The sequence below is a fragment of the Natrix helvetica genome (genome assembly GCF_964273705.1).
Source record: "Natrix helvetica genome assembly, chromosome: 15".
Lineage (NCBI taxonomy): Eukaryota > Metazoa > Chordata > Lepidosauria > Squamata > Natricidae > Natrix > Natrix helvetica.
Genome location: NC_138565.1, coordinates 3,079,916 through 3,107,804, shown reverse-complemented (window position 1 = coordinate 3,107,804; position 27,889 = coordinate 3,079,916). Strand labels below are relative to the sequence as shown.

Below are 27,889 nucleotides of genomic sequence, written 5' to 3'. Positions count from 1 at the left end.
CAATTGTATTAATGTCTGATATACAGTGTGGATTCCAGACAGATGAGCTATATTCGAGGATTGGTCTAGCAAAGGTTCTCAGTTAGCAGTACAGTGTTAGGTTGACAACTCTTAATGCCTTTTTGGCAATGCTGTTACATTGAGCTCTGGGGCTTAGATCATTTGAGGTGAGTACTCCAAGGTCCTTGACAGAGTGAGGGTCATCCACGAGATCGTATCCGCCCAGCTTATATTTGGAACTTGCAACGGATGGATCGCTCCCTGGCTTGCTCCATCCAAGCTCGGGCGTGCAACGGAGACGGAGGTAAGGACAGCTGGCTCCTCTCCTGCTCGCCGGGACCTGGAGGGAGGGGTGCGGGGGTCTCCCCCAAATATAGGCATGCTGGCGCCCGCCCTTCCTGAGCTCCGCCCCCTCCCCCCCCCTCACAGCTCCTCGCCGGTGGCGGAGGAGCCGCAGTCAATGAGCAGCCGCCGTGCGCGCCGAGGGGCGGCCGGTTGGAGGCGGCTCCTCCTCCAGCGCTCCTCGGCAAGGGGAGGAAGGACCCGAGGCTGGGCATCAGGCACGGCCGGCGGAGGCAGCAGCGGCGGACTGCAGCCCGGCCCCGGCGTGGGGGCTCCAGCATGGGCGGCGGCTGAGCGGCGGGGCGGCGATGAGCCAGGGAGACCATGGGCACCGCCGTCTCCAAACGCCGCTCGCTCCGCAACGAGGCGGTGGCATCGGTAGCGGCCAAAGTCAGGTGAACCACGGGCTCTGCCCCGCAAGGGGGGGGGATCAGGGTGCGGGGAAGGTGTGGGGGGTGTGCCCCCCGAAGGAAGGCGGCGCGGAGGCGGCCAGGGTCTGCCGGGGGGCGCAGAAAAGCCGCGCGTAAAAAGGCTGCGCGTAAAAAAAAAAAAGCCGGCGGGAGCCGCAGCTGCGGGAAGGGCGAATGAGCCGCACATGCCACAGCCGGAGCCGGCAATCGGGGCTGGAGGGCTGGGGCTTCGGGGGAAGGTGGGGGGGAAGGGATACCCGGCTTTTCAAAGGAGAAGCCCGGGGAGGAGGAATCGCAGCGGCGGGCGAGGCGTTCGCCAGGTTGCTACGGGTGTAGGAGGCAGGGACGGGCGGAGGAGCGACGTGCGGCGCTTGTGCTTTTGAGCTCGGGTCGAGCTGGCAATCCGCAGCTGGGGAGGGGAGGGGAGGGGAGGCGGTTCGCCCTGGTGGGGTTGCAGGAAGCCGAAAAACCGACATCTCAGCATCTCCAGTTAAAACCCTCAAAAGGCTGGATGCCGATTTCTGCCGGCGATGCCAACCTGATTATAGGGCTCACACCACCCTCACCCGGGAGGTTCTTTTGGCACTCCAGATCTTTACCAGAGCGCCCCCCCCCCCGCTGCTCCTTTTCACCAACCCCAGACCGCGCTGCGCCCAGGGCTCAGTTTTGGGAAGGCTGAAGCCCTTGTGTTGGGAATTTCTTCTGAGCTTTGGCTGAATGGCCGTTGGTCCTGGAGTCTTTTGGGGTGTCTTCCCAAGGCTGCTAAAACTCTGTGCCATTGATTCAGATTCCAGCCGCGATTGGAGAGAGTGAGGGGGAGGGAGAGAGATGGGGTAGGAGAGAGGGAGAGAGAAGGAAAGGAAAGGGAGAAAGAAGAAGGGAAGGGGGAGGAAGAGAGAGGGGGGAGAGAGAAGGAAAGGAAAGTGGAAAGGAAAGGAGGGGAAGGAAAGGAAAGGAAGAAAGAGGAAGGGAAGGGGGAGGGAGAGAGATGGGGTAGGAGAGAGGGAGAGAGAAGGAAAGGAAAGGGAGAAAGAAGAAGGGAAGGGGGAGGAAGAGAGAGGGGGGAGAGAGAGAGAAGGAAAGGAAAGTGGAAAGGAAAGGAAGAAAGAGGAAGGGAACAGAAGGGGGAGGGAAGGGGGGAGAGAAGGAAAGGAAAGTGGAAAGGAAAGGGGGGAAGGAAAATGAAGGAAATAAGAAAGAGAAAAAGAAAGGGAAGGAGGAGGGAGGGAGAGAGAGAGAAGGAAAGGGGAGGGGAAGAGATGAAAAGGAAGGGAAGGGAAGTTGGAGGAAAGGAAAGGAAGAAAGAAAGAGGAAGGCAACAGAAGGTGGAGGGAGGAGGGAGAGTAAGGGAGAGGAGGAAGAGAAGGAGGGAAGGAAAGGAGGGAAGGGGTTTGATTACTAGGGCACCTGCCAGTGCCCTGAGCATGATATCAAGACATCTTAAGAAAGAAAGAGAGACTTTAAAAACCAAACAAATGCCAAACTTCTCCAGCCGCTGCTCTCTATTTTCAGCCCGGCTGTCGCTTCGCATTGGGTCAAAATAGCAGCTGACGTGAGATGCGAAGCACTTGGCAAACTGCCCGGCCCTGTTGGAACATTTCTGGCAAAGCTCCAGGGAGCCCCTTGGTTACTCCTTGTGTGAACTTCCAACTTGGTGAATGCAGCATGGAGCTGCAGCGTTGTCTGCGCAGGTCTGACCTCTCTCTCCAAGCATGGAATTCCAGTTGGCCTTATTCTGCCTGGTGCTATGCAGTCCTCCGCTGAAGAAGTCTGTGTCACCTTCTGGACTCCTGGCTTTAAGGGGCGTCACCGGCAAACTGCATGCATCCCCCCCCCCCCCCAAAATCCTTGGATCGTCCACTTGTCCGGAGGAAAAAGGGGGGATCCTTTTTAGTGGTGACCCCAAACCAGGCCAGATGGGTAGAGCATCCATGAAAATGTTTAGTGGGGAATTATTGGAGAAGGGAGATGGAGTGGCTCAGGGGCTAAGACATTGAGCTTGTTGATCAGAAAGGTCAACAGCTTGGCGGTTTGAATCCTTATTTCCGCGTAACGGAGTGAGCTCCCGTGACTTGTCCCAGCTTCTGCCAACCGAGCAGTTCGAAAGCAGGTCAAAAATGCAAGTAGAAAAATAGGGACCACCTTTGGTGGGAAGGGAACAGCATTCGTGCGCCTTTGGCGTTGAGTCATGCCGGCCACATCACGACGGAGACATCTTCGGACAGCGCTGGCTCTTCGGCTTTGAAACGGAGATGAGCACCGCCCCCTAGAGTCAGGAACGACTAGCACAGATGGGCGAGGGGAACCTTTATCTTTATTGGAGCAAGAGAATAGCGCCAGGCACTGGAAAATGAAATGAATTGGTGTTCTTTTCGGCAGTTTGCACACGCAGGGTTTCTTCTGTGTGACCGTGTAGAGAACTTGGGTAACTAATTTTGCAGAGAGATGTTTTCTGTCCTGGAGGCTGAGTTTAATCCCTACAGAATTAACTTGCAATCTTTGGTTAGCTTCAGGATTTAAGGACGGTCTTTCTGTATTTAACTGTGATTTGAGGCCGATGCCTACTTTTCAATCTGAATTGAGAGCTTTGGTTTCTCAAGCACAGAATTCGGTATCGGATGCTCTTAAGAAACAGGCTTTCAGCGTGCCAAGGGTCTAGTCCTCATTGCTCAGAATGTGCAAACAATGTGGGTGGCGCTTGTGGAATTCTCAGAAGTGATGTGAAGGGGGGTGTTTAGGTGTGATTAGATGTGTAAATGAGTGTCTGGTAGAGCTCTTTGTTTTTCTCTGAATTGGTAGTCTCCAATTGGGAACCATTCCTTTAGCAAGTGTTCAAACGTTGTTGTTGTTAGTTGAAAAGTTGTGTCCGACCCATCGCGACCCCATGGAGAACATTCCTCCAGGCCTTCCTGTCCTCTACCATCCTCTGGAGTCCATTTAAGCTCACGCCGACTGCTTCAGTGTCTCCATCCAGCCACCTCATTCTCTGTCATCCCCTTCTTCTTCTTTTGCCCTCCATCGTTCCCAGCATGAGGCTCTTCTCCAGGGAGTCCTTCCTCCTTCTCATTAGTTGGCCTAAGAATTTGAGGTTATGTTAAAAAGCTCTATGTTCAAATCCCAGGGTCTAGGCATGTATATTTACCTTCATTCAAGATAGATGATGATGATAGATAGATAGATAGATAGATAGATAGATAGATAGATAGATAGATGATAGATAGATGATAGATAGATGATAGATAGATGATAGATAGATGATACATAGATAGATAGATAGATAGATAGATAGATAGATAGATTATATATATATATATATAGATAGATAGATAGATAGATAGATAGATAGATAGATAGATAGATAGATGATAGATAGATGATAGATAGATAGATAGATAATAGATAGATGATAGATAGATAGATAGATAGATAGATAATAGATAGATGATAGATAGATAGATAGATAGATAGATAGATAGATAGATAGATAGATAGATAGATAGATGATTTGACAGGGCTGACTGCCAGTGAGCTGCCTGTGAAAAAACAACAACGGAGGTGATCTTTTTAATAGCAGAAAAAGAAACGTGGAGAGGATTATTTCAATGTTTCCCCTCCATTCTTTTGTGAAGCTGTCCCACGGCCCATCCAAAGGCAGTTATTGATCTGGTTCGACTCCCATCCCTTCGTCTTTATTTTGGACAGCTCCAAATGGCGCACAAAATATTCCTGCCTCCTTTTTTTGTTTTTCTGCCCTCCCCCTCTGCCCCCCCGCCCCGCGACAAGGAACCTCTCGGCTTGGAAAGCCTATGCTCCTAGCCCTCAGTGAGGTGCTTCTGCTGAACCTCCTTCTCAGTCAGATCCAATTTGAGCTGTTTTGCCAACTCTTTCTCATGGTGGCTGCTTAGCTCCAGCAACTGCTTCCTGTTGGGGCCCTAAGGAGCCCGGGTGGGCAGGCGAGAGGGGCTGGGAGGGGAGGGGAAAGTAAAGGCCGGTGAGTGACATTGAGTTGGCCATGCCCATCCAGTCACATGACCACCTAGCCACGCCCACCCAGCCGGTCATTAGGCAGATCATATTAGTGGTCCGTGGGATTTAAAGTTATGAATTTAGTGGTCCCTGAGGTCCGAAAGGTTGGGGGGCCCTGTTCTAGAGGGAAAATCAAAAGCCTGATCGGCTGAAAACAGTTTCTAGTCCTGCCGTGAACAATAAAGTTTTGCTGGGAAATAGCATCTCCTGGGATTTTCTCCCTAGTTGCAAAACCCAAGAATCTAGAAATGCATGCGTGGCTGTTTTCGATAAGTCTAAACAGATTCTTGTCATCCCGCATATTTGCTCACTGGTTTTCCTACGGCAAATTATTTAGGTAAAGGTAAGGGTTCCCCTCATACATATGTGCTAGTCGTTCCCGACTCTAGGGAGCGGTGCTCATCTTCGTTTCAAAGCCGAAGAGCCAGCCCTATCCAAAGGCGTCTCCGTGGTTATGTGGCCGGCATGGCTCAACGCCGAAGGCGCACGGAACGCTGTTCCCTTCCCACCAAAGGTGGTGCCTATTTTTCTACTTGCATTTTTACGTGCTTTTGAACTGCTCGGTTGGCAGAAGCTGGTTATATTCAGTTTTGGTTGCCACCATACAAAAAAGATGTTGAGACTCTAGAAAAAGTTCAGAGAAGAGCAACAAAGATGATTAAGGGACTGGCGGCTAAAAACATATGAAGAACGTTTGCAGGAATTGGGTCTGTCTAGTCTAGGGAAGAGAAGGACCAGGGGAGACAAGATAGCAGTCTTCCAATATTTGAGGGGCTCCTACAAAGGCGAGGGGGTCAACCTATTTTCCAAAGCACCAGAAGGCAAGAAGCAACGGATGGAAATTAACGAAGGGGAGAAGCAACTTAGAACTAAGGAGACATTTTCTGACAGTGAGAACAATTGACCAGTGGAACAGAAGTTGCTTCCAGAAGTTGTGAATGCCCCAACACTGGAGGTTTTGAAGAAGACATTGGACAACCATTTGCCTGAAATGTATAGGGTTTTCCTGCTTGAGCAGGGGGATGGACTAGAAGACCTCCAAGATCCCTTCCAGCTCTGTTACTCTGTTATTCCCAGGTGCTTCTCTTTCTTTGGGATTAAAAAGCAAAGAGGATTTGCGAAACTGGAGATCCAACCATCTCTACGTAGACCCTAGAGAAAGGAGATTCTCAGAAGTTCAATTTGGCATCTCTTGGGGTTCCTCAACGCTCTTAATTTGATTCCCAGCGCCCCTGAACAATTACTTCCCTCGATGGCTAATTACCTCCCGTGAAATTTTTCTCCTTCTTCTCCTTCTTCGTTTCGGCTCTTTGTAAACAACCAAACTTGCAACACGAGTTTAGAGACGGGAGATGTTTCTTCTCCCAAAGGGACAGAGAGCAACGGCTGGAAGGGAAAATGGGGTCCAGTTGGACTTTTTGAAGTGTCTGTCTGTGATCGCAAAAGGTGGAGAATCAATGAGGTGTATATCAGTGTCTCTGATTTTGTTGGAGAGGGGAAAAATGGCTCGGATCGATCCAGTTGTGAGATTGTGCATACTCAGGGAGCAGTATCTAAAAAATGTCAGTCAGGACTAGGGAAGTGTTCTAACCCAGGCTTCCCAAGAGCCTGAAGCAAACTCCTTGTACCGGCAAAAACCCCTTTTATTAATTTCCTGTGAATTCTGCTCACTCACATCCAGCAAAGTCTTTCAAGGGAGGATTTACGGTCACAGACCTTATCTGGCTTGGAGAGCTGCCAGGCCGATCTCTGCAAAATTTGGCAAGGAGTCTTGGAGAGTCACGAACTGATTAAGTGAACTAATTGTCTCCTGCAAACTCCACTCCCCTTTCGCTCCTCTTTTATTTCCTTTGTGAGGGGCCATTCATCCTCCACCTGTGACCTTACTCCTGAGTCGGCACCTGTTCTTTAGCTCTTCCCTTCGTCTGGCAACTCTGCGCATGCGCACACTGGGAACAGGCTCCAGCTGTTCTTCTGCCCCACTGATCTACGATTCCGAAGGCAGCTGATAACTGTCAGGTGGCCTTGGCCCCGTCTCTACGTCCGACACAGAGCCCTCATCAGAGCCTTCCCCAGACTCCAGGACTGGCCCAGGTTCCTCCCCAACCTCCTCACTGTCCGAATCTGCTGATGGCCACAATAGGAAGAAGTTCTGCTTGGAAATGTCCAGATGGGCAGTTTTCTGGCACGAATAAAGGATCAGTGAAGATGCTGTAGAAATCCTTCTGGCCTAGTTCTCTCTTCTCACATTGTCCTTGTTGACAACTAGTGGTATGTTGGAAAATTGGCCAATGTAGATAACCACTTCATGGGTTCCAGCATCCATGGCATGTTTGGGGCTGGGAATGATGGGTAGTTGGGCTTCAACTTTTCTGGAAGGCTTTAACTGGAGAAAGAATCTGAAGATATCTTAATATCATGCTCATAGTGCTAATATGTGTTTTAGTAATCTTCCTTCCTTCCTTCCTTCCTTCCATCCCTCCCTTCCTCCTCTCCTCTTCCTCTTCCTCTTCCCCTTCTTTTGCTCCCCTTCTCTTCCTCTTTCATCCTTTCCCTCCCCTCCCATCCCCTCCTTTCCTTTCACCTTTCCTTCTATCTCTCTCTCTCTCTCTCTCTCTCTCTCTCTCTCTCTCTCTCTCTCTCCCTTCCTCCTTCCCTCCCTCCCTCCCTCTCTGCTCCCTCTCTCTCCAATCACTGCAAGAATCTGAATCCAGGAGTTCTTATTAATCAAAGTCCCTAGTAATCAAACTCCTTCCTTCCTTTCCCTCCCTTCTTTCCTTCCGCTTCCCTTCCCTTCTCTTCTCTTCCCTTCCCCCTCTCCCTTCCCCTTCCCTTCTTCTTTGTTTCCCTTCCCTTTCCTTTTTTTCTTCCTCCCCTCTTCCTCCCCTCCCCTCCCTCTGTTAAGGATCAAAAGCAGAGTCTATCAGATCCCATTTCGTTCTTTACCTACAAATCCCTCCTCCACAAGGTCCATTTATGCAGTCCCTAAAAGCTGAGCCTCATTTGATGGCACACCGTTAATCAAATGATACGCCAGAGCGTGGGAAGAGGCGGCCCTGAAGTTGTTCTTCCTGGTTTTCCCAATTTGAATAATTTCTCTCTCCCTTCCTCCCTTCCCCACCGGAAAGCATCTTTCATTTCTCAGCAGAATATATCACTTGTCAATTTTTTTTGCTGATGTAAGGCCAACAGCAGCATTAGCAACATTGAGCCAGCTGAGTATGCACTGCACACCCAGAGAGACAGAGGGGAGAAAGCGAATGTATAAAGGTGGGGGGGAAATGAAAAATGCAGGCAATTTTTATTTTATGTAGCCACTGTGCATCTCTTTGCAATGTCTCTTATTAAAATGTCCATTTGGGGAAGACGAGGGGGTGGGGGGAAATGCAATGGGATTGGCAAGGTAGCCGTGCCTTGAATTTTGCGGCCGGGATTATTAATATTTTTTTCTTCTTCTCTCCTTCTCTTTTGGGTCTTTTGCTCTTTGCATTCCCCCACTCCACCCCACCGGATTCCGATGAAGAGCGGCGAGGGCTTTTGGGGATTATCTCTCTCAAAACCACCCAGAAGGCAAGAATGGGGCAGGTAGGATACCTTTCCCAAGATTCGTACTGCCTTGATTTTACAGGTGCTTGGCGATTCACTTAAAGGTAAAGGTTCCCCTCGCAAAATACGTGCTAGTCGTTCTCGACTCTAGGGGGCGGTGCTCATCTCCGTTTCAAAGCCGAAGAGCCAGCGCTGTCCGAAGACGTCTCCGTGGTCATGTGGCCGGCATGATTCAATGCCGAAGGTGCACGGAACGCTGTTCCCTTCCCACCAAAGGTGGTCCCTATTTTTCTACTTGCATTTTTATATGCTTTTGATCTGCTAAGTTGGCGGAAGCTGGGACAAGTAACGGGAGCTCACTCCGTTACGCGGCGCTAGGGATTCGAACCGCTGAACTGCCAACCTTTCTGATCGACAAGCTCAGCGTCTTAGTCACTGAGCCACTACTCTAACCCTGACATTTATCATTTCTGCAGTACTTAACAGAGAGTTTTCTTCCAGATATAAAAGGAGCTTACCAAAACTTCAAATTTAAAAACAAAAAAATACATTCATGAGAAAACTAAAAACTTTAAAGACAGGAACAAAAGGGCAAAAGCAACTGAATTTGCTAAGCCAATGGCTGTAAGACAAGGATTTCTTTTACTTTCCGGATGACAAACTGACTGAATAATTTGATTTACGGCAAGCAGACAAGGTCCATTTAAATTCAAGGTCATCTTCCTTTCGGGTCAATATATAAGTATTGCCTCTGTTTCTTTGAATATAGCAACTTAGGTGAGGTGCACAAATTACCTAGAATTGTACAATTGAGATTAAAAAAAGAGAGAGCTGGTTTGAATGATCTTGACCTGAAATTTTATCTTTCAGCGCAAAGATCTGTAACCAGACGGTAGAATTCAGGTTTTTTACAGGGCAGAAAATGACTCCTAAAATCATAGGGACCTTGGAAGAGACCTTGGAGGTCTTCTAGTCCAACCCCTGTCCCAAGGCAGAGGACATTATTCGAACAGGTTCTCTGCCCTCTCCAGGCACCCTTGGATCTGCTTCCCTTCGAGACCCTGGAGAACTTGTAGTCATCCCAATGATATTGACCACAACTGCTGAAGTTCCTCAGCACTCATTTGGGCCACTAGGTTGGGTTGGGTCAACCAAGGTTGGTCCTCACCCAGATAGGGAGGAGGTCCTTCAAATCTTGTGTTTCTCATCCTTCTTTCAGATCACTTGCAGAGTCATATGTCATCAAGAAGACTCAACCCAGGTTGGGTTGGGTCAACCAAGGATGGTCTTCATCCAGATAGGGAGGAAGTCCCTCAAACCTTGTGTTTCTCATCCTGCTTTCAGATCACTTGTTGGCAGAGTCCTACGTTGGTCAAGAAGACTCCCCAGAGATCCACGTGGGTGTTCAGAACAAGCGTCGGCTGTCTCTCATTTCTGACGGGAAGTTTCAGCCCACCTTCCCCGAGGAAGCAGGTGAGAAGCTGGCCGGCGAGGGCCCCAAGCCTCGAGTCTACACCATTTCCAGCGAGAGGCCCATGCTCTCGCAGCACCAGAGCGAGAGCATGGAGCTCGTAGTCCTCAAAGGGACGGAAGACGGAGAAGAGGTGGACGGGGAACGGTCCTTGGGTCAGCCTCTCCACAATGCCGGAAGTTCTCACAACATCAGCCAACAATGCAAGGACAGTTGGACAAGTCACCAGCAAGGCTCGAAAGAGTATCCCGGTTGTGCCCAGCTGGCAGTGTCATCTCAGCATCCGTTTGATCTAGAGCATCACCATCACCAACACCACCATCACCACCATCACCACCAGCACCATCATCAGAACCAAGCTGGTGAGACTGGCTGGCGCCGGAAGAAGCTGGAACGAATGTATAGCATTGACCGTGTTTCAGGTAGGTGCAATTCGGTTAGAATAGAATAGAATAACAGAGTTATTGGGGAAGGCTCCGATGAGGGCTCTGTGTCAGAGGCAGAGAGGGGGCCAGGGCCGTATGCCAGTTATCAGCTGCCTTCGGAGTCGGACATCAGTGAGGCAGACGAACAGCTGGAGCCTGTTCCCAGTTTGCGCATGCACAGACAAAGGGAAGAGCTAAAGAACAGGGGTCGACTTGGGAGTTAAGCCCACAGGTGGACAATGAATGGCCCCTCCCAGAGGGAATAAAAGAGGAGCGAAAGGGGAGTGGAGTTTGCAGGAGACAATTACTTCGCTTAATCAGTTCGTGACTCTCCGAGACTCCTTGCCAAGTTTTGCCGATATCGGTCTGGCAGCTCTCCAAGCCAGATAAGGTCTGTGACCATAAATCCTCCCTTGAAAGACTTTGCTGGATGGGAATGAGCAGAATTCACAGACAATTAATAAAAGGGGGTTTTGTCGGGACCAGGAGTTTGCTTCATGCTCTTGGGAAGCTTCGGTCAGAACATGTGGCTGGGGAATTGAAGTCCACCTGTCTTATCGGTTTCTAAGCATGATCAATAAATCAATAAAGCTTGAGAGGCGCGGAGCTAAGTTGATCCTGGCAAGGTTGCAAATCCTGCTAAGGTGGCTTTAGGGCTGGTCAGTCAATGAACGAACTGTTCTGTTTGGTTTCCCTACCTGCAAATTTTGCAGGGGAGGCTGTCCAAACCTTTTGCGATACGAAATTCAAGAAAAGGCCAAGAAAAACATGAAGGGAAAAAAATGTATCTTCTGTTACTCCGAAAGCAATTAAATGGCTGCAAAACATAAAACACTCCGCCGGTTTATTTCCTTTGCAATAATAACGCTAATCCTAGAGAGGTTATTGCAGCTGTGCGGCTGCCCTATCAACCTTTGCCCATAAAAATCCGCAAAAGCTGAGCTGGGCCAGGGGACATAATATCATTTTTATCACATGTCATAAGTTATACGCTTGTGGATCGCTTCCCCGTTGCATCGCTGGGCTGCCGTGGTTGTTACGATGGTTGGTCAGCCAGATGTTTCGCCTGGATTTGGCATTTTTGTCCAAGGACCTGAGATAGGCAGATGTTGATGTTTGACGGGGTTCAAGCTCCAGTTGAAGCTGTCTTCTGCAATTGACCGATTGGGATTTTGTCAATGCCACAGCATCCAAGTATTATGAAAATGATTGGTCGCACAGTCAGCCGGATGTTTAGCCTGGGTTTAGCATTTTTGTCAAAGGACCTCAGATAGGCAGATGTTGATGTACGTTTTGTGTTCAAGGTCTGATCGCAGGATGTCAGCCGTCCCAAGTCAAGCTGCCTTTTGCAATTGACCGATGGGGGATTTTTCAACGGCAATGGTGTTCAAGTATTATTATTATGGTTCAGAACAGAGTCAGCCAGATGTTTAAACTGGATTGGGCATCTTACCTACTTCCTCAGGACCTGAGATAGGCAGATGTTGATGTGTGACGGTGTTCAAGGACTGATTGCAGGATGTCAGCCGTCCCAAGTCAACCTGCCTTTTGCAATTGACCGATGGGGATTGTGTCAATGCCACGGCTTCCAAGTCTTACTAGGGTTCGTTGCACAGTCAGCCAGATGTTTAGACTGGATTGGGCATTTTTGTCCACCTCTTGAGTCCTTCCCAAGCACCTGGGATAGGCAGATGTGGTAATTGGAGGATGTTAAGGTCTCATGGCCGGATGTAAGCCATTCCGTGTCAAGCTGCCTTCTGCAATTGACTGTCACTGCCAATGAGCTTCAAGTGGTGCTCCAGATGTTTCTGGATGGCCCCCAAAGCAACAAGCCCTATTGGTGCTATCTTGGCTTTCTTTTGCCCCAGTCCAGGGGTCAGCAACCTTAAACGCTCAAAGAGCCATTTGGACCTGTTTCCCACAGAAAAGAAAACATCAGCCACAAAAACTTTCCCTGACTATTTCCTGAGTGGCCACAGAACTAGTAAACGTAGCTGAATTAAGCATTGTTTTCTTCTGAAACTTTTATTTTCTTGGATTTAACCACGGTTGGCCTACCGGGGGGTTGAAAAGTTCAATAAATTACGTGCCGACGGGTGTCGCATATTGGCGGTTGTGACGCATATTTTGAGCAACAGGGAGCTGCAGCCGAGGGGTAAAAGAGCCACATGCGGCTCAAGAACTGCGGGTTGCTGCCTCCTCCCCGCCCCAGTCGTTCCGCTTCTACTGACAGACCTTTGTGCTTGAGCAACTTCTCCAATCGTTTCTCCTCCTCTTCCTCCTTTATTCCAGACGAGGTTCCTATCAGGACCTGGCTGCCCAAAGAGAACCTTTTCACTTTCCAAACGGCGACAACTACTATGCAAGCGTAAGTTCGGCCAAATAAAGTTGGGGTGACCAAACCGGGGGGGGGGACGGACGGACGGGGGACGGCGAGCATGAGATGGGTGTGGGGAGAAGCGTGTGTGAATCGGGATTCGAGACAATTAGTTCGCTTCATTGGTTCGTGACTCTCCGAGACGCCTGGCCAAGTTTTGTAGAGATCGGCCTGGCAGCTCTCCAAGCCAGATAAGGTCTGTGACCGTAAATCCTCCCTCAAAAGACTTTGCTGGATAGGAATGAGCAGAATTCACAGGAGATTAATAAAAGGGTTTTGTTGTCGGGATAAGGAGTTTGCTTCATGCTTTTGGGAAGCCTCGATCAGAACACCGAGGACTGTCTGTATCTGTGAACCGTTCGCACGACGAAGGATGATTAACAATGAAAAAGAGGTTTACCACTAACTTCTTCCTTTTTTTCTCTTTCTGCTTCTGGATTATTTTTGGGGTCGCCAGCATTTCGTAAGTATAACTGCCACCGCGTCTCCATAAATCTTGTCTATTCTTTTTATCGCTTGCTTGTATGGGCATCCGTAGATCCAAACTTCTACATTTCTTCTTCTGGTATATTGTGCCCGTGTCGACACCTTCCTCCCAAAAAACACCTAGAGTTGAGCCATCCTTTCTTCTGCAACCATTTTCGTTTGGAGGGCTGAAGATGTTGTGATCCACACACACCTCCATTTTACTGTCTGCTGCTTCGCAACTTCCATCTTTTGTCGCCAAGTTGGCGGATCGGAATTCCAAGCGTTTGATCATTGTGTGAAATCCTTCCCCGGTGCCTTATGTGGTCCTTTGTCCATCCGTGATGTATTTTCGTACGAGGAGATCCTTTGAGGGGTGGTGGTGTAAGCTGCAGGGACGCAGTGGCTCAGCGGCTAAGGCGCTGAGCTTATCGATCAGAAAGGTCGGCAGTTCGGTGGTTCGAATCCCTAGCGCTGCGTAATGGAGTGAGCTCCTGTGACTCGTCCCAGCTTCTGCCAACCTAGCAGTTCGAAAGCAGGTCAAAAATGCAAGTAGAAAAATAGGAATCACCTTTGGTGGGAAGGGAACAGTGTTCCGTGCGCCTTTGGCGTTGAGTCATGCTGGCCACATGACCACGGAGACGTCTTCGGACAGCGCTGGCTCTTCGGCTAGCGCTGGCTCTTCGGCTTTGAAACGGTGCTGAGCAGCGCCCCCTAGAGTCGGGAATAACTAGCACATATGGGCAAGGGGGAACCTTTACCTTTAGAGATTTCCTTTGTCCCAGAAGCTGTCTCCTCACCCAGATTCTTTTGCCCACACATCGGGTGCCCACCTGGCCTGGTCTCCTTGCCATATCTTGTGATTTGGTCTCTCGTTTTCATCCCTTGCTTCTCCTCCTCCTCCCTGATTCCGGGATTTGGTACCCGTGTCCATCTCGTGTCCCCCTTGTCCTCCCTCCACCCCTTTCTTTCCATGATGTCATCGCTCCATTTCGAAGCTTCTGTTGGCTCGCTTTTAATGCCTTAAACCTGGTTTCCCAGGGCGTTCAGGGGCTACGCCGAGAGGAAGCGTCGAAAACGGGAGAACGATTCGGCGGTTTTGATCCAGAGGTACGGAGAGGGGGATATTTCCCTTGCACGGGTTCGAATTTTTGCCTTGGTTGTATGCGCCGGCTGCAAATGGGTGCTGAGATTCCTTATTTTCCTTCCTTCCTTTTCTTTTTTTTCCTGGATGAAAGGAATGCAATAGTTTCAAGATCCTCACCACTCTCTTTGCTGGGCTGCTTCGCAGACTTATATACCCTTAGACTTATATACCGCTTTACAGTGCTTTTGCAGCCCTCTCTAAGCGGTTGACAGAGTCAGCCTCTTGTCCCCAACAATCTGGGTCCTCATTTGACCCACCTCAGAAGGACGGAAGGCTGAGTCAATCTTGAGCTGGTCAGGATTGAACTGCTGGTAGTGGGCAGTGAGTTACTGCATTGTATCCACTGCCCTTCCTTCCTTCCTTCCTTCCTTCCTTCCTTCCTTCCTTTTTATCCTTCCATCTTCCTTCCTTCCTTTTATGCTTGCATTTTTCTTCCTTCTTCCTTCCTTCCTTTTTATCCTTCCTTCCTTTTATGCTTGCATCTTCCTTCCTTCTTCCTTCCTTCCTTATTATCCTTCCATCTTCCTTCCTTCCTTTTATGCTTGCATCTTCCTTCCTTCTTCCTGCCTTCCTTCCTTCCTTTTTATCCTTCCTTTCTTTTTATGCTTGCATCTTCTTTCCTTCCTTTTGTGCTTCCATCTTCCTTCCTTCGTCCTTCCTTCCTTTTTATCCTTGCATCTTCCTTCCTTCCTTCCTTCCTTCCTTCCACCCCTACCTAGACTTATATACCACTTCACAGTACTTTTACAGCCCTCTCTAAGCGGTTTACAGAGTCAGCCTCTTGCCCCCAAAAAATCTGGGTTCTCATTTTACCCACCTTGGAAGGACGGAAGGTTGAGTCCACATTGAGCCTGGTGAGATTCAAATTGCCAAATTGCAGGCAGCCGGCAGTCAGCAGAAGTAGCCTGCAGTACCCCACTCTCACCACTGCGCCCCTGAGGCTCATTGAGCAAAATAATGGTTTGTTTTCTTCGTAATGGGAACGGTCTTTTCCAAAAATCAAACTCGGCAAGAGCTTCAGGCCAAGGTGGTTTTAAGGGGTGCAGTGTAGGTTCTCGTCCCAAAACCTGTGTACAAAACAGCAAAAGGGGCACCAAAGACCCTCCGGAGAATATTTGTAGTTCAGGGTTGAAACAAGGGGAGGGGGGGGGCTCCTTGGTGCTATAAATCGTTTTGGCGGTCTCTGCTTCCTCCCTTGGCCAGAATCTGCACTGCAGTGCCACTTGTATAGGTAGTCCTCGGCTTACAACCATTCATTTAGTGACTGGTCAAAAGTTTCAACAACGGCCCTGGGGAAGAAAAAAATGACTTAGTTGTTGCATCCCCACAGTCATATGATCACACTTAGGATGCTTGGCAGCTGATTCGTACTTACGACAATTTGCAGCATCCTGGGAGGGGGGGGGATCACGCAATCCCCGTTTAGCGACCGTCTGCCAAGCCAAGTCAAGGGGTGGTAGTGAAACCTGGATTCTCTTTAAGAACTGTGCAAGTAACCTGACCACGGTGGCAAAGAAGGATCGTAAAAACAGGGCAAAATCCCCTCAGCAAGTGTTTCGCTTAGCAGCAGGCACGTAGGGGGGGTTCCCTTGCGGTCGTAAGTCAAGGACTACCAATATTCCTCCTCTTGCCTCTCACACCTCCGCTTAGCTTCCCGGCTCAGCATCCAACACGCATGTTTGAGACGGACGAGAGCTGCCGGAAGGGAAAAAAACTAATCCACCCTGCCTTCTCCTGTTCTCAAGTTTTGCAATCCTGAGCATCATACTAATTTATGGAATTGGGTGGGGGGGAGATTATTTCCTATATAAACCCCCTTGGGCTTTGACTTTGCTAGACAACAAGGCCGTTTGCTTGAGGCTGCCGGTTTGTGCACTAGCTTGTGGCGCTAACCGGTTTTGCTTTTAGCTTCGTTTACGTTACTTGATTGTCAACGCGCCTAAAGATGTAGAAATTTTGTCCCCAATATTGGCCGTCAGTTGAGGATGGCCTTGGAAAAGCAGGTTGGTAAAACCTGACCAATTGCTTTCAGCAAACACGAAGGGAATTAAAACGCCAGCCGATATTCCTTTCTCATCGATCTCTTCTTCAATTTCCCCGTAAGATTTTAGTCGGGAGTCGAAATGCAACTTTTATTTTATTTTTTAAGATTGCAGACTTTGGTACAAATTATGCAGCCCCGATTGCTCTGCTTAACCCTTTAGGCCCTTAAAATGCTTGTCTTTTCATTTGGCTTTCTGAATTTTTCTCCTCGGATTCTACCGATCTTTGCCGGCTCCTAAAACCCAAACCGTAGCACCTCGTTGACAGGGTCTCGTGCAGTCAAGCATCAAGTTGCTGTGTGTGCAAACGGCATGAAAACGGTTTCGAGAGAGGCCGAACCGGCGGTTTCAGCGGCTGTGGCTTCAACCTCTTCAAAGCACCTCTGGGATACCTCTAAGTCCAGGCCCCGTGAATGATGGCGACTCTTATCTAGCACCAGTTTAGCTTTGACCAAGGTCTTGTGTATAAGGTAGCGATGGTGAGCGATTCGGTGCTTTAAAGTCAACAAGTTGCTCCTGGTTGTTTGCACCAGATGACTCAGTTGCTTTGAAGAATAAGTCAAACCAGCCTAGAACTGTGTTGGCTTTTTTGGCAGCTGCTGCACACGGCTGGCTCCTATTTAAATGGTTGTCCACTAGGACTCCAAGAACCCTCTCACGGTCACTACTATTGAGCAAGGTACCACCTATACTGTACCTGTGCATTTGGTTTTTCTTGCCTAAATGTAGAACCTTACTCTTTTCTCCATTGAATTTCGTTTTGTTAGCCAGCACCCAATGTTGAAGTCTGTCCAGATCCTTCTGTATCTTAAGCCTATCTTCTGGAGTGTTGGCTATTCCTGCCAGCTTGGTGTCGTCTGCGGATTTGATAAGTTCCCCATCTATCCCCCATCTAAAATAACATTAGAATTCTCTGACCCACCAGCTGGTTTTGTCCCACTGGAAAGGGAGACAGAAAAGAGAGAAGAAGAGGTGGTGGAAGTTTTTAAAGAGTAAGATTTGAGCCTTCAAAACATCAGGTGCTGAGTTAAAACTATATCCCCTCTTATCTTTTTGATACCTTGGTTTTATTTGCAGTTGTGAAAAACAACCTATATCAATCCCTTGTTTTTCCAATTCTTGCTTTTGTTTTATTCCCCCTCCCCCTTCTGTTATCTTTATATCTGATAATATTCGTCATGTTACTCATATTTGAATGTGTCAATGCTTCCATTGTTGAAAGCCGCATTGGTATTTCTATATAATGTTTCCTTTTTGCTCTTCCCCATGTTACTAACAATCCATTCCTTACGCAAACCTCTTTGGAAGTATCTTACTTTTATCATACCACATACCACAGTTCCTTGCGCTGACTCGCCTTGCGCCTTTTTGCTCTCCCTAGCCCACATGTGTCCTTTTTGTGTGTCCCTCTGTGTTTGCTTTCTCCACATTTCTCCAAAGGGCGTTTGAGGTTGTATTATGCGCCTTCCGTCGGCAGGGACCTTCTGGTGAACATTTTCCACCTTGGTTTTCTGAGGTAGCATCTGAGAGGTTTTTGGAAGTAAAGGCGAAGATCTTCTGCTTTGTCTGATAGCTTTCTATCTGCAGCTCCGGGGAGGGGATTTGCCAGATCATCCTGGAGAAATGGCTGTCTTCCTCTTTGCCCTCAAGACTGATGGCCTTCCATGTTTGTTTGTTTTCCTCCTTTCAGAAACTTCCGGAAACACCTCCGTATGGTAGGGAGCCGCCGCATGAAGGCGCAAAGTAAGTGAGCTGATTGAGCGGGATTGGGAGGGTCCACGTTCTCCCGATTTCTGAGCTCTCTCCTTCCCCAACCAGGGTTGGACCTCCTGACCCCCAGTGGTCTCACATGTGATCCTAAAGCCCACCCCCCACCCCCAAAGGATGGGGTGCTTGTGCAAAACATCAGGAAAGATCCTGGTTGGGGAAAGGAAATTTTTTGTGGGGGGGGGGAAGGGAAATGTTTTTGTGGCGTCCAATGTGCTTATAGCAAAGATGGTGATCCAGGGATGGATGTGATTTTAGCATTATTTTGTCGTAATTAGTTTCCTTCCTCCTCCTCCTCCTCCTCCTCCTCCTCCTCCTCCTCCTCCTCCTCCTCCTCCTTCTTCTTATTGTCTATCTTCTCCTCCCTTTCCTTCTTCTCTTTTCCTAATTGTCTATTACTTCTCCTCCTCCTTGTCTATCTTCTCCTTCTCCTTATTCTTCTTCTCTTTTCCTCATTGTCTATCTTCTTCTTCTCCTCCTCTTCCTCCTTATTGTCTATCTTCTCCTTCTCCCTTTTCTTCTTCTCTTTTCCTCATTGTCTATCTTCTCCTTCTCCTTTTTCTTCTTCTCTTTTCCTCATTGTCTATCTTCTTCTTCTCCTTTTTCTTCTTCTCTTTTCCTCATTGTCTATCTTCTTCTTCTCCTCCTCTTCCTCCTCATTGTCTATCTTCTCCTTCTCCTTTTTCTTCTTCTCTTTTCCTAATTGTCTATTACTTCTCCTCCTCCTTGTCTATCTTCTCCTTCTCCTTATTCTTCTTCTCTTTTCCTCATTGTCTATCTTCTTCTTCTCCTCCTCTTCCTCCTCATTGTCTATCTTCTCCTTCTCCTTTTTCTTCTTCTCTTTTCCTCATTGTCTATCTTCTCCTTCTCCTTTTTCCTTCTCCTTCCTTCTCTCCTCCTCTATTCCTTCCAGCTTTTGCCGAGCGGCGTGAGAGAAGTTTCAGCCGGTCCTGGAGTGATCCAACTCCCATTAAGCCTGAAAACCTCAGTGATTCCCGAGAAAGTACGTTCCTTTTTCTTGAGCATCCAATCCAACTGGAAACAGGTCAAGGGGTAGGGGGAAGGAGAGGACATCAAAATTCCAATCTAAGCCAGTTTGAGCACTGAGGGCAGAGACAGCAAAGGTTGTCTTGACCTTGTAGATTTTATTTTATTTTTATTTTATTTCGTTTGTCAAACATGTACGAGATAGCAGGTCTAAGTATAAACGTGGACATGAACAAAGGAAATGAGTACAAATAAATGGAGACAGTAGGACAGGGAGGGAAGGCACACTGGTGTCTTATGCACCTTTACGGACCTCTTAGGAATGGGGTGAGGTCCACGGCGGTCAGTTTGAGGTTGAAGCTGTGGGGGGTTTGAGGATGTAACAACGGAGTCAGGTAGAGCATTCCAGGCGTTGACCACTCTGTGGCTGAAGTCGTATTATCTGCAATCGAGTTTGGAGCGGTTTACACCTTGAGTTTGTACCTATTATGTACTCTGTATTGTTGTGGTTGAAGCTAAAGAAGTCGTTGACAGGTAGGACATTGTAGCGGATAATTTTGTGTAAGTTGTCCAAGCCCAAAATTTCAATCCTGGTGGCATATCTGTTGTGAGCAGAGGAGTGGAGGACTCTTCTCGTGAAATACCTCTGAACTCGCTCAATCGTATTAATATCCGATATACAGTGCGGATTCCAGGCAGACGAGCTTTATTCGAGAATTGGTCTAGCAAAGGTTTTGCGATGAGTCGTGCGGTCCTTGCAAACTTCCCAATTGGCCCTTCCAACCAGATATGTGTAGTCATGGTTGAACAGTGGTCAGAGTGCTTGAGATCCCTCCACTCCATCCTTATTATTCCTAGCCAGGAGCTACTCAAGAGTCTTGCGGGAAGGATTCAGACAGACTCTGCAATGCAGGGATTTTGGGACGTGTCGTGGCAGGATCTCCTTATGCTTCCTCGTGGAAGGAGGACACTGTCCATGTAGGCATCAGCAGAGATGGACCTCAGAGCTCTTGCCTTCTTTCTCCCCAGGCCATGAATTTCAGGACTCCTGCTGTGCCATTGACAAAGACGTTGACTTGAACTGGGAGGCAGAGAAAGAACTGGAAGCAGCCGCCTGCAGTGGGGAGGACTTCGTTCCCCCCAAAATCATGGTAGGAAATCCTTGAGGACCACAAGCAATTCAGGGGCCCACTGGGATGGGGAAAAACCAGTCCTGTCCGCCTCTTGCTCGTCCTGCCCCCCCCCCAGCTTTCGTAGTTGGAAGGAAAACTCTTTGCCACTTACAATTCTCTTTTTGGTCTTCTGTTTGTCCCGTTCCTCCTCTTGTTCCAGCTCATTTCCTCCAAAGTGCCCAAAGCTGAGTATGTTCCAACAATTATCCGTCGCGATGACCCTTCGATCATCCCCATTCTCTACGTAAGTCTTGGATTGGAGCGGTGGGGGAATGGCCTGACTGCCTGATGGTCTGTTCTCCTCCTCCTCTTCCTCATTATCCACCCACCCATTTAACCCCCACCTCCTGTCCATCTGTTCATCTGTCCATCCACACATCCCCCACTCATCTCTTGTTCTATCCATCTATCCATCCTTCCATTTCCCATTTTTGTCCATCTCTCCCTCCCTCTCTCTCTCTCCATAACTCACTCTTCCTTTTATCCCCTACTTCCTATTCATCCATCCATCCATCCATCCAATTCTCTCTCTCCTCTCTCTCTCTCTCTGTATCTATCTGTCTGTGTCTGTCTGTCTGTCTGTCTCTCTCTCTCTATTCTACCTACCTACCTATCCATCCATATCTATCTCCTATTATCTATCTATCTATCTATCTGTCTGTCTGTCTGTCTGTCTATCTATCTATCTATCTATCTATCTATCTATCTATCTATCTATCTATTAATTACCTATCTATCTATCTATCTATCTATCTATCTATCTATCTATCATCTATCTATCTATCATCTATTTTATCTATCTCATCTAATTACCTACCTATCCATCCATGTCTGTCTGTCTGTCTGTCTATCTATCTAGATATCTCCCCTTTAGCTACATAGCTCTTCCCTTGAATCCCACCCCCCTTCTCTCTGCCCCATTGCCCCATCCCCGTTGCTCTTCCTGGACCACCGTGGCTGTGTCCTTTGACCCTTGCCTCTTTCTTTGTTTTCAGGATCATGAACACGCCACCTTTGATGACATTCTGGGTACGTCAGCTTTGGGGTCACAAATCAAGTGAAGCGATATCATGAACATTGTGTTAGACGTGTGTCTGGTAGCATGGCCAAAGATGCTGCTGGTGGGTGTTATAGGGCGGAAGGACGCATGCGTGTGCGCGAGCGAGCAAAGCGCATGGATGCGTGAGCAAAGTGAGCGTGGGTGTACGTGTGCTCACATTTTTGGTGCGCAGCAAACCGGTGGTAAAATTCTGTGAAACCCACCTCTGGAGATCCCAGTAGGTCTTTCAGGGTGTAGAAAGTCCAACGTTCACTCCATTAGTAAACCTAGATAGATAGCTAGATATGGATGGATAGGTAGGTAGGTAGAATAGATACAAAGATAGACAGATAGATAGATGATAGATAGATAGATAGATAGATAGATAGATAGATAATCGGATGGATAGATATGGATGGATAGGTAGGTAGGTAGAATAGATAGATAGATAGATAGATAGATAGATAGATAGATAGATAGATAATCGGATGGATAGATATGGATGGATAGGTAGGTAGGTAGAATAGATACAAAGATAGATAGATAGATAGATAGATAGATAGATAGATAGATAGATAGATAGATAGATAGATAGATGATAGATAGATACTAGGATAGATAGCTCTGGATGGATAGGTAGTTCGGTAGGTAGAATAGATACAAAGACAGAGAGAGAGAGAGAGAGGGAGGGAGAGAGAGAGATAGAGATGATAGATAGATAGATAGATAGATAGATAGATAGATAGATAGATAGATATACACACCCACACAAACAAACATATATATACATACAGAGAGAGAGAGAGAGAGAGAGAGAGAGAGAATAGGATGGATAGATATGGTTGGCTAGGTAGGTAGGTAGGTAGAATAGATACAAAGATAGATATAGATGATAGATAGATAGATAGATAGATAGATAGATAGATAGATAGATAGATGATAGATAGATAGATAGCTACTAGGATAGATAGCTATGGATGGATAGGTAGGTAGGTAGGTAGAATAGATGCAAAGATAGATAGATAGATAGATAGATAGATAGATAGATAGATAGATAGATGATAGATAGATAGATAGATAGATAGATAGATAGATAGATGATAGATAGATAGATAGATAGATAGATAGATAGATAGATGATAGATAGATAGATAGATAGATAGATAGATAGATGATAGATAGATAGATAGATAGATAGATAGATAGATAGATAGATGATAGATAGATAGATAGATAGATAGATAGATAGATAGATAGATGATAGATAGATAGATAGATAGATAGATAGATAGATAGATGATAGATAGATAGATAGATAGATAGATAGATAGATAGATAGATGATAGATAGATAGATAGATAGATAGATAGATAGATAGATAGATGATAGATAGATAGATAGATAGATAGATAGATAGATAGATGATAGATAGATAGATAGATAGATAGATAGATATTACCATCCCAATTGAGCCCGAATTTTCTGCGGCTAAGCGAGACATTTGCTAAGTGAGTTTTGCTCCATTTTACCACCTTTCTCACCACCGTTGTTAAGTGAATCACTTGCAGTTGAGTAAATAACACTGTCGTTGAGGGAATCTGGGGACCACACGACCCTGGGACAACCGTCATAAATATGGGTCAGTTGGCAAGGGTCTGAATTTTGAAGTGTGGAAAAACAGTTATAAGTCTTTTCAGGACCATTCTATTTTCGAACGGCCACTAAACAAACTGTTGCAAGATGAGGAGTCGCTGTATATCCCTCGTTGTGCACCTTTGCCTCTAAAGCCATCCCCTCCCGCTGGCTCTAACTGATCACCCTTCCTTCCTTCCTCATTTGTCCGCAGAGGAAATCGAAAAAAAACTGAACATCTACCGGAAGGGCTGCAAAATTTGGAAAATGATGATTTTTTGCCAGGTGAGTGAGGGTCTCCTCAACCGCCTCGGTCCCTCCCAAGCGTCTACTGCCATGTTCCCGAGTTCTGGCAAGGGCTGACTTCGGAAAAACCCACCTTCCCCAGAGGGACTGGGGATTGACAGTGACTGATGGCTCTCATCAAGGAATCTGCTTCCAACACAATTGCGTTGCGCCCTCTCTACAAAATATGTGTTATTATCTCCTTGGCAAACGCCGGTCCCCAAATCCCAGCTTTACAGATGATAGAGTTGGAAGGGACCTTGTAGGTCATCTAGTCCAACCCCCCTGCCCGAGCAGGAGGCCCTACACCATTTCTAACAGAGGGCAGTCCAGTCTCTTCTTGAAAGCCTCCAGGGATGAAGCTCCCACAACTTCCGAAGGCAACCTCTGTTCCATTGAATATGGAATAAGAGAGTTGGAAGGGACCTTGTAGGTCATCTGGTCCAACCTGTTGTTAAGGGAGACATTTGTGAAGTGAGCTTTGCCCCGTTTTGCGACCTTCCTTGCCACTCTGGTTAAGGGAATCACAACAGTTGAGTAATAGTTAGTAACCCGCTTGTGAATTGAATCTGGCTTCCAAGTTGATTTTGCTTGTCAGAAGGCTGACTTTTTGGACAGTCACTAAATGAGCTGTGGGAATATTAAGGTTGATTATCTTTTTGGTCTTCCAATGTTCCTCTTCTCCTGTTCACTTGTTGACTTTTCCTGTCATAGTGTGGATTGCATCTGTGGCTTGTCCTACCCCGAATCCATGTTTCTCTAGACGTTCCTGAAGCTTTTCTCTCTTCACCCTGGCAATTTGAGAAGAACTGTTGATGTTCTCCAGGCTGATTCAGGAGGACCTTCTCTCTTTTCTTCTTGTAGGGAGGTCCGGGCCATTTATACCTCTTGAAGAATAAAGTCGCCACTTTTGCCAAAGTGGAGAAGGAGGAAGACATGATCTAGTGAGTGGAGAACCTCGTGAGGAGTTTGCAGTTGGAGATCTTTTGGGAAATCTCCATCTCTCAAACGTTCTTCCATCTCGTTCTGCAGCTTCTGGAAGCGGTTGGGCCATCTGATGAGCAAGCTGAACCCGGTTCCAAATGTCATCCACATCTTAGGGTGTTACGTCTTGGGGAACCACAATGGTGAGAAGGTAAGTCCTGTGGGTAGTTTGTGAGTGAGTAGAAGAAAACCTTGCCTCCTGGATGACCCCTCTTTCTGAAAACCTCTTTTATGGCTATGTTAACCGAATAACAGAGTTGGAAGGGACCTTGGAGGCCTTCTAGTCCAACCCCCTGCTGAAGGAGGAACCTCTATACCATTCTAGACAACTAGTTGTCCAATCTCTTCTTAAAAACCTCTAGTGATGGAACATCCCCAACCTCTGGAGGCAACTGATTAATTGCCCTCACTATCAGGAAATTTCTCCTTAATTTCAGGTTGCTTCTCTCCTTGATTGGTTTCCATCCGTTGCTTCTTATCCTGCCTTCAGGTGCTTTGGAGGATAGCTTGACTCCCTCTTCTTTGTGGCAGCCCCTGAGATATTGGGAGACTGCTATCATGTCTCCCCTGGTCCTTCTTTTCATTAAACTAGACATACCCAGTTCCTGCAACCGTTCTTCATATATTTTAGTCCCCTGCAGGCTAAAACATATGAAGAATAGTTGAAGAAATTGGGTATGTCTTGTTTAATGAAAGGTAACTGGAGTAGGGGCATCTGTCCTCTGCACCTCCATAACTGTCTGGTTTGGCTCTGCACCCCAAGAAGACAGACACAAGACTTCAGAGGATAATCAGAACTGCAGAAAAAAACAATGGCTACCAACCTGCCTTCCATGGAGGACCTGGACACTGCATGAGTCAAAAAGAGGGTCGTGAAAATATTTACAGACCCCTCGCATCCTGGACATACATCGTTTCAACTTCTACCCTCAAAATGACACTATAGGGCACTGCACAACAGAACAACTAGACCCAAGGATTGTTTTTTCCCGAATGCCATCACTCTACTAAACAAATAATTCCCTCACCACTGTCAAATCATTTACTAAGACTGCATTATTATTCTCATCCTTCCTAGTCCCTATCTCCTCCCACTTATGACTATAACCATGTTCTTTGTACCTTTACAATTTATATTGTTTTATTTGTTTCCTAGTATAATTTGATTGCTTATTAGTAACCTATGACTATCACTAAGTGTTGTACCTTATGATTCTTGATGAATGTATTCTATTTTATTTTTTCTTTATGTACACTGAGATCATCTGCACCTAAGACAAATTCCTTGTGTGTCCAATCACACTTGGCCAATAAAGAATTCTATTCTATTCTATTCTATTCTACTCTACTCTACTCTACTCTAGTTTACTCTCTTCTCTTCTCTTCTCTTCTCTATTCATTCCATATTCTATTCTATTCTATTCTACTCTACTCTACTCTACTCTACTCTATTCTAATCTATTCCTATTCTATTCTATTCTCTATTCATTCCATATTCTATTCTATTCTATTCTATTCTATTCTATTCTATTCTATTCTATTCTATTCTAGTTTATATCCTCTTCTCTTCTATATTCTCTTCTCTTCTTTTCTATTCTATTCAATATTCTCTCCTCTTCTCTTCTACATACTCAACAGGTTTAAGGGTTTATGGTTAAGTTGCCCCAATAATGATGTTGGAATTGACTGCCAAGCCCTGTGGTCTTCTATGCAATCATTTGTCCCGCACCTAAGGTGGCATTTCAAATCACCTCGGACTTCTTTGCTTTCCAGCTGTTCCAAAACCTAAAGAATCTTATGAGCCCTTGTTGTGTGACCTTTGAATCTCCTCTTGAACTTTCAGCTCAAGGTAAATGCGGCAACTCATCCACCTTTCCTAAGCCTGTGAAAGTACACCACGGTTGATTGGCAGAGGTAGAATAAGCACAGGTAGTCCTCAATTTAGAAGCCCAATCAAAACCAGATTTTTTTTTAATTGCTAAGCAAGGTTGGCTGGCTTAGGGTTGTTAAGGAAATCACACCTGATTTACAGCCTCTTCATTACCCACCCACCCCATTCTTAAGCGAATCTTGGCTGTTGTGAAGTGAATCACATGGGCCTTAAGCGAATCAGGCTCCACCCATTGACTTTGCTTGTCAAGAGCCAGTTGAGAAGGTCGCAAACGGTGAATCACGTGAGCTTGTGAAGCTGCCATCATCATCAACACAGGCTGATCCCATGACAGACAGACAGACAGATGATAGAGAGAAATGATGGATGGGTGGATAGATAGATAGATAGATAGATAGATAGATAGATAGATGATAGAGAGAAATGGTGGACGGATGGATAGATGATAGAGATGATGGATGGATAGATAGATAGATAATGATGGATGGACGGATAGATAATGATGGACGGATGGATAGATAGATGTTAGAAATGATGGATGGATAGATAGATAATGATGGATGGATGGATGAATATATATCTAGATGATGGATGAATAGAGATAGACAAACAGACAGACAGACAGACCGATAGATGGCAGATAGACATTCAGGGATCTTCAGGTGGCCCATCCCAGGAAGACAATCCTGATGTCTTCTTCTAACAGGTCTAGATTCCAGACATCTGACTTGACTTCCCCTCCTTTCCCCTTGCAGGAAAGGAAATGATTGAGACTTATTTCGACTTCCGTCTCTACCGAGTCTGGAAAACCCGCCAGCATTCCAAGCTGCTCGATTACGACGATATTTTATGAGCGCCGTCAGGACGGGGGCCAGCAGGAATCTCCACGGGTATCCCGAGCAGGCGGGCGTCGCACGAGCGGGAGATCTTTTTCACGGTTGGCGAGGAGGCCCAGAGAGGCTCCCGAGAAGCCAGTTAGGGCCTTCAAGAAGTCCGCCGGGCAACTTGAGGCACGAGATGGATGGAGCACGGCGGACGAGGGTGGGCAAGGTGGCCGGTCTTCAGGGACCGAGGTGGTTTCAGATGGTAAGACGCCCAACGCCATGACAGGTTCTTCTCCGAAGACATTTGAAGCTCAGGTGTCCTACAACCGATCATCTCGTTTATCTCTACTTCGCTGTCATGAAGGGCGAAGAAGAACTTTTCTGGTCCAGCACTTGGAGAGGATCGATCAAACCCTTCGATGGGTTTGAAGAAAGCCAGACCTCAGAAAAAGTCTCATCCATTTTAAGAACATGTGTGAATTCTCTCTCTCTCTCACACACACACACCCATACAACCCATACAAATCTACAGAAGTGCAATTTTCTTTCTTTCTTTCTTTCTTACAAACAAAGAGGAAATATTTAATCAACTGTTGCCGTACCACGCACACCGATGTCTGGTAGATGAGAGATTTTTTTTGAGTCTGCTCGATATTGAATATATTTATATGAATATATATATATATATATATATATATATATATATATATATATATATATATATATATATAAGATGAGAGATTTTTTTTGAGTCTGCTCGATATTGAATATATTTATATGAATATATATATATATATATATATATATATATATATATATATATATATATATATATATATATATATATATATATATATATATATATATATATATATATGTCTCTCAATATCTATATTTATATCTATGGGTAGCTAGAGATGATCTCTGTCCAGATTCTTTCTGTGTCCACTTTGGATTCCAGCAAAACTCTTGAGGGACACTTCAACTGTAGAAAGTCCCTTTAAGGACAAGACCTCATTTTTATTTTTTATTTTCAATTTAAGGAGCAGCTTCCTTA

General features: G+C 46.6%; 1 protein-coding gene across 1 annotated transcript; it reads left to right on the top strand.

Moving 5' to 3' along the window:
- The first annotated feature begins 513 nt into the window (after positions 1-513).
- Positions 514-27,492, top strand: NSMF (NMDA receptor synaptonuclear signaling and neuronal migration factor). The gene is made up of 14 exons (XM_081967280.1): positions 514-737; positions 8,302-8,363; positions 9,669-10,217; positions 12,513-12,588; positions 17,942-17,994; positions 18,932-19,021; positions 20,035-20,156; positions 20,338-20,421; positions 21,173-21,206; positions 23,063-23,133; positions 23,998-24,077; positions 24,166-24,268; positions 25,891-25,966; positions 26,764-27,492. Exons 1-14 carry the CDS (start codon positions 667-669, stop codon positions 26,859-26,861), a joined length of 1,569 nt encoding a protein of 522 aa, XP_081823406.1. The 5' UTR covers positions 514-666; the 3' UTR covers positions 26,862-27,492.
- Positions 27,493-27,889: the final 397 nt, after the last annotated feature.

What these genes read in the sequence shown, in the direction of transcription:
- NSMF (XM_081967280.1), top strand. Translation starts at nt 667, where the DNA reads ATGGGCACCGCCGTCTCCAAACGCCGCTCGCTCCGCAACGAGGCGGTG. An exon ending in TAGCATTGACCGTGTTTCAG is followed by an intron (nt 10,218 to 12,512) that starts GTAGGTGCAATT and finishes CCTTTATTCCAG; the next exon opens with ACGAGGTTCCTATCAGGACC. An exon ending in GCGACAACTACTATGCAAGC is followed by an intron (nt 12,589 to 17,941) that starts GTAAGTTCGGCC and finishes TCCTCCTTTCAG; the next exon opens with AAACTTCCGGAAACACCTCC.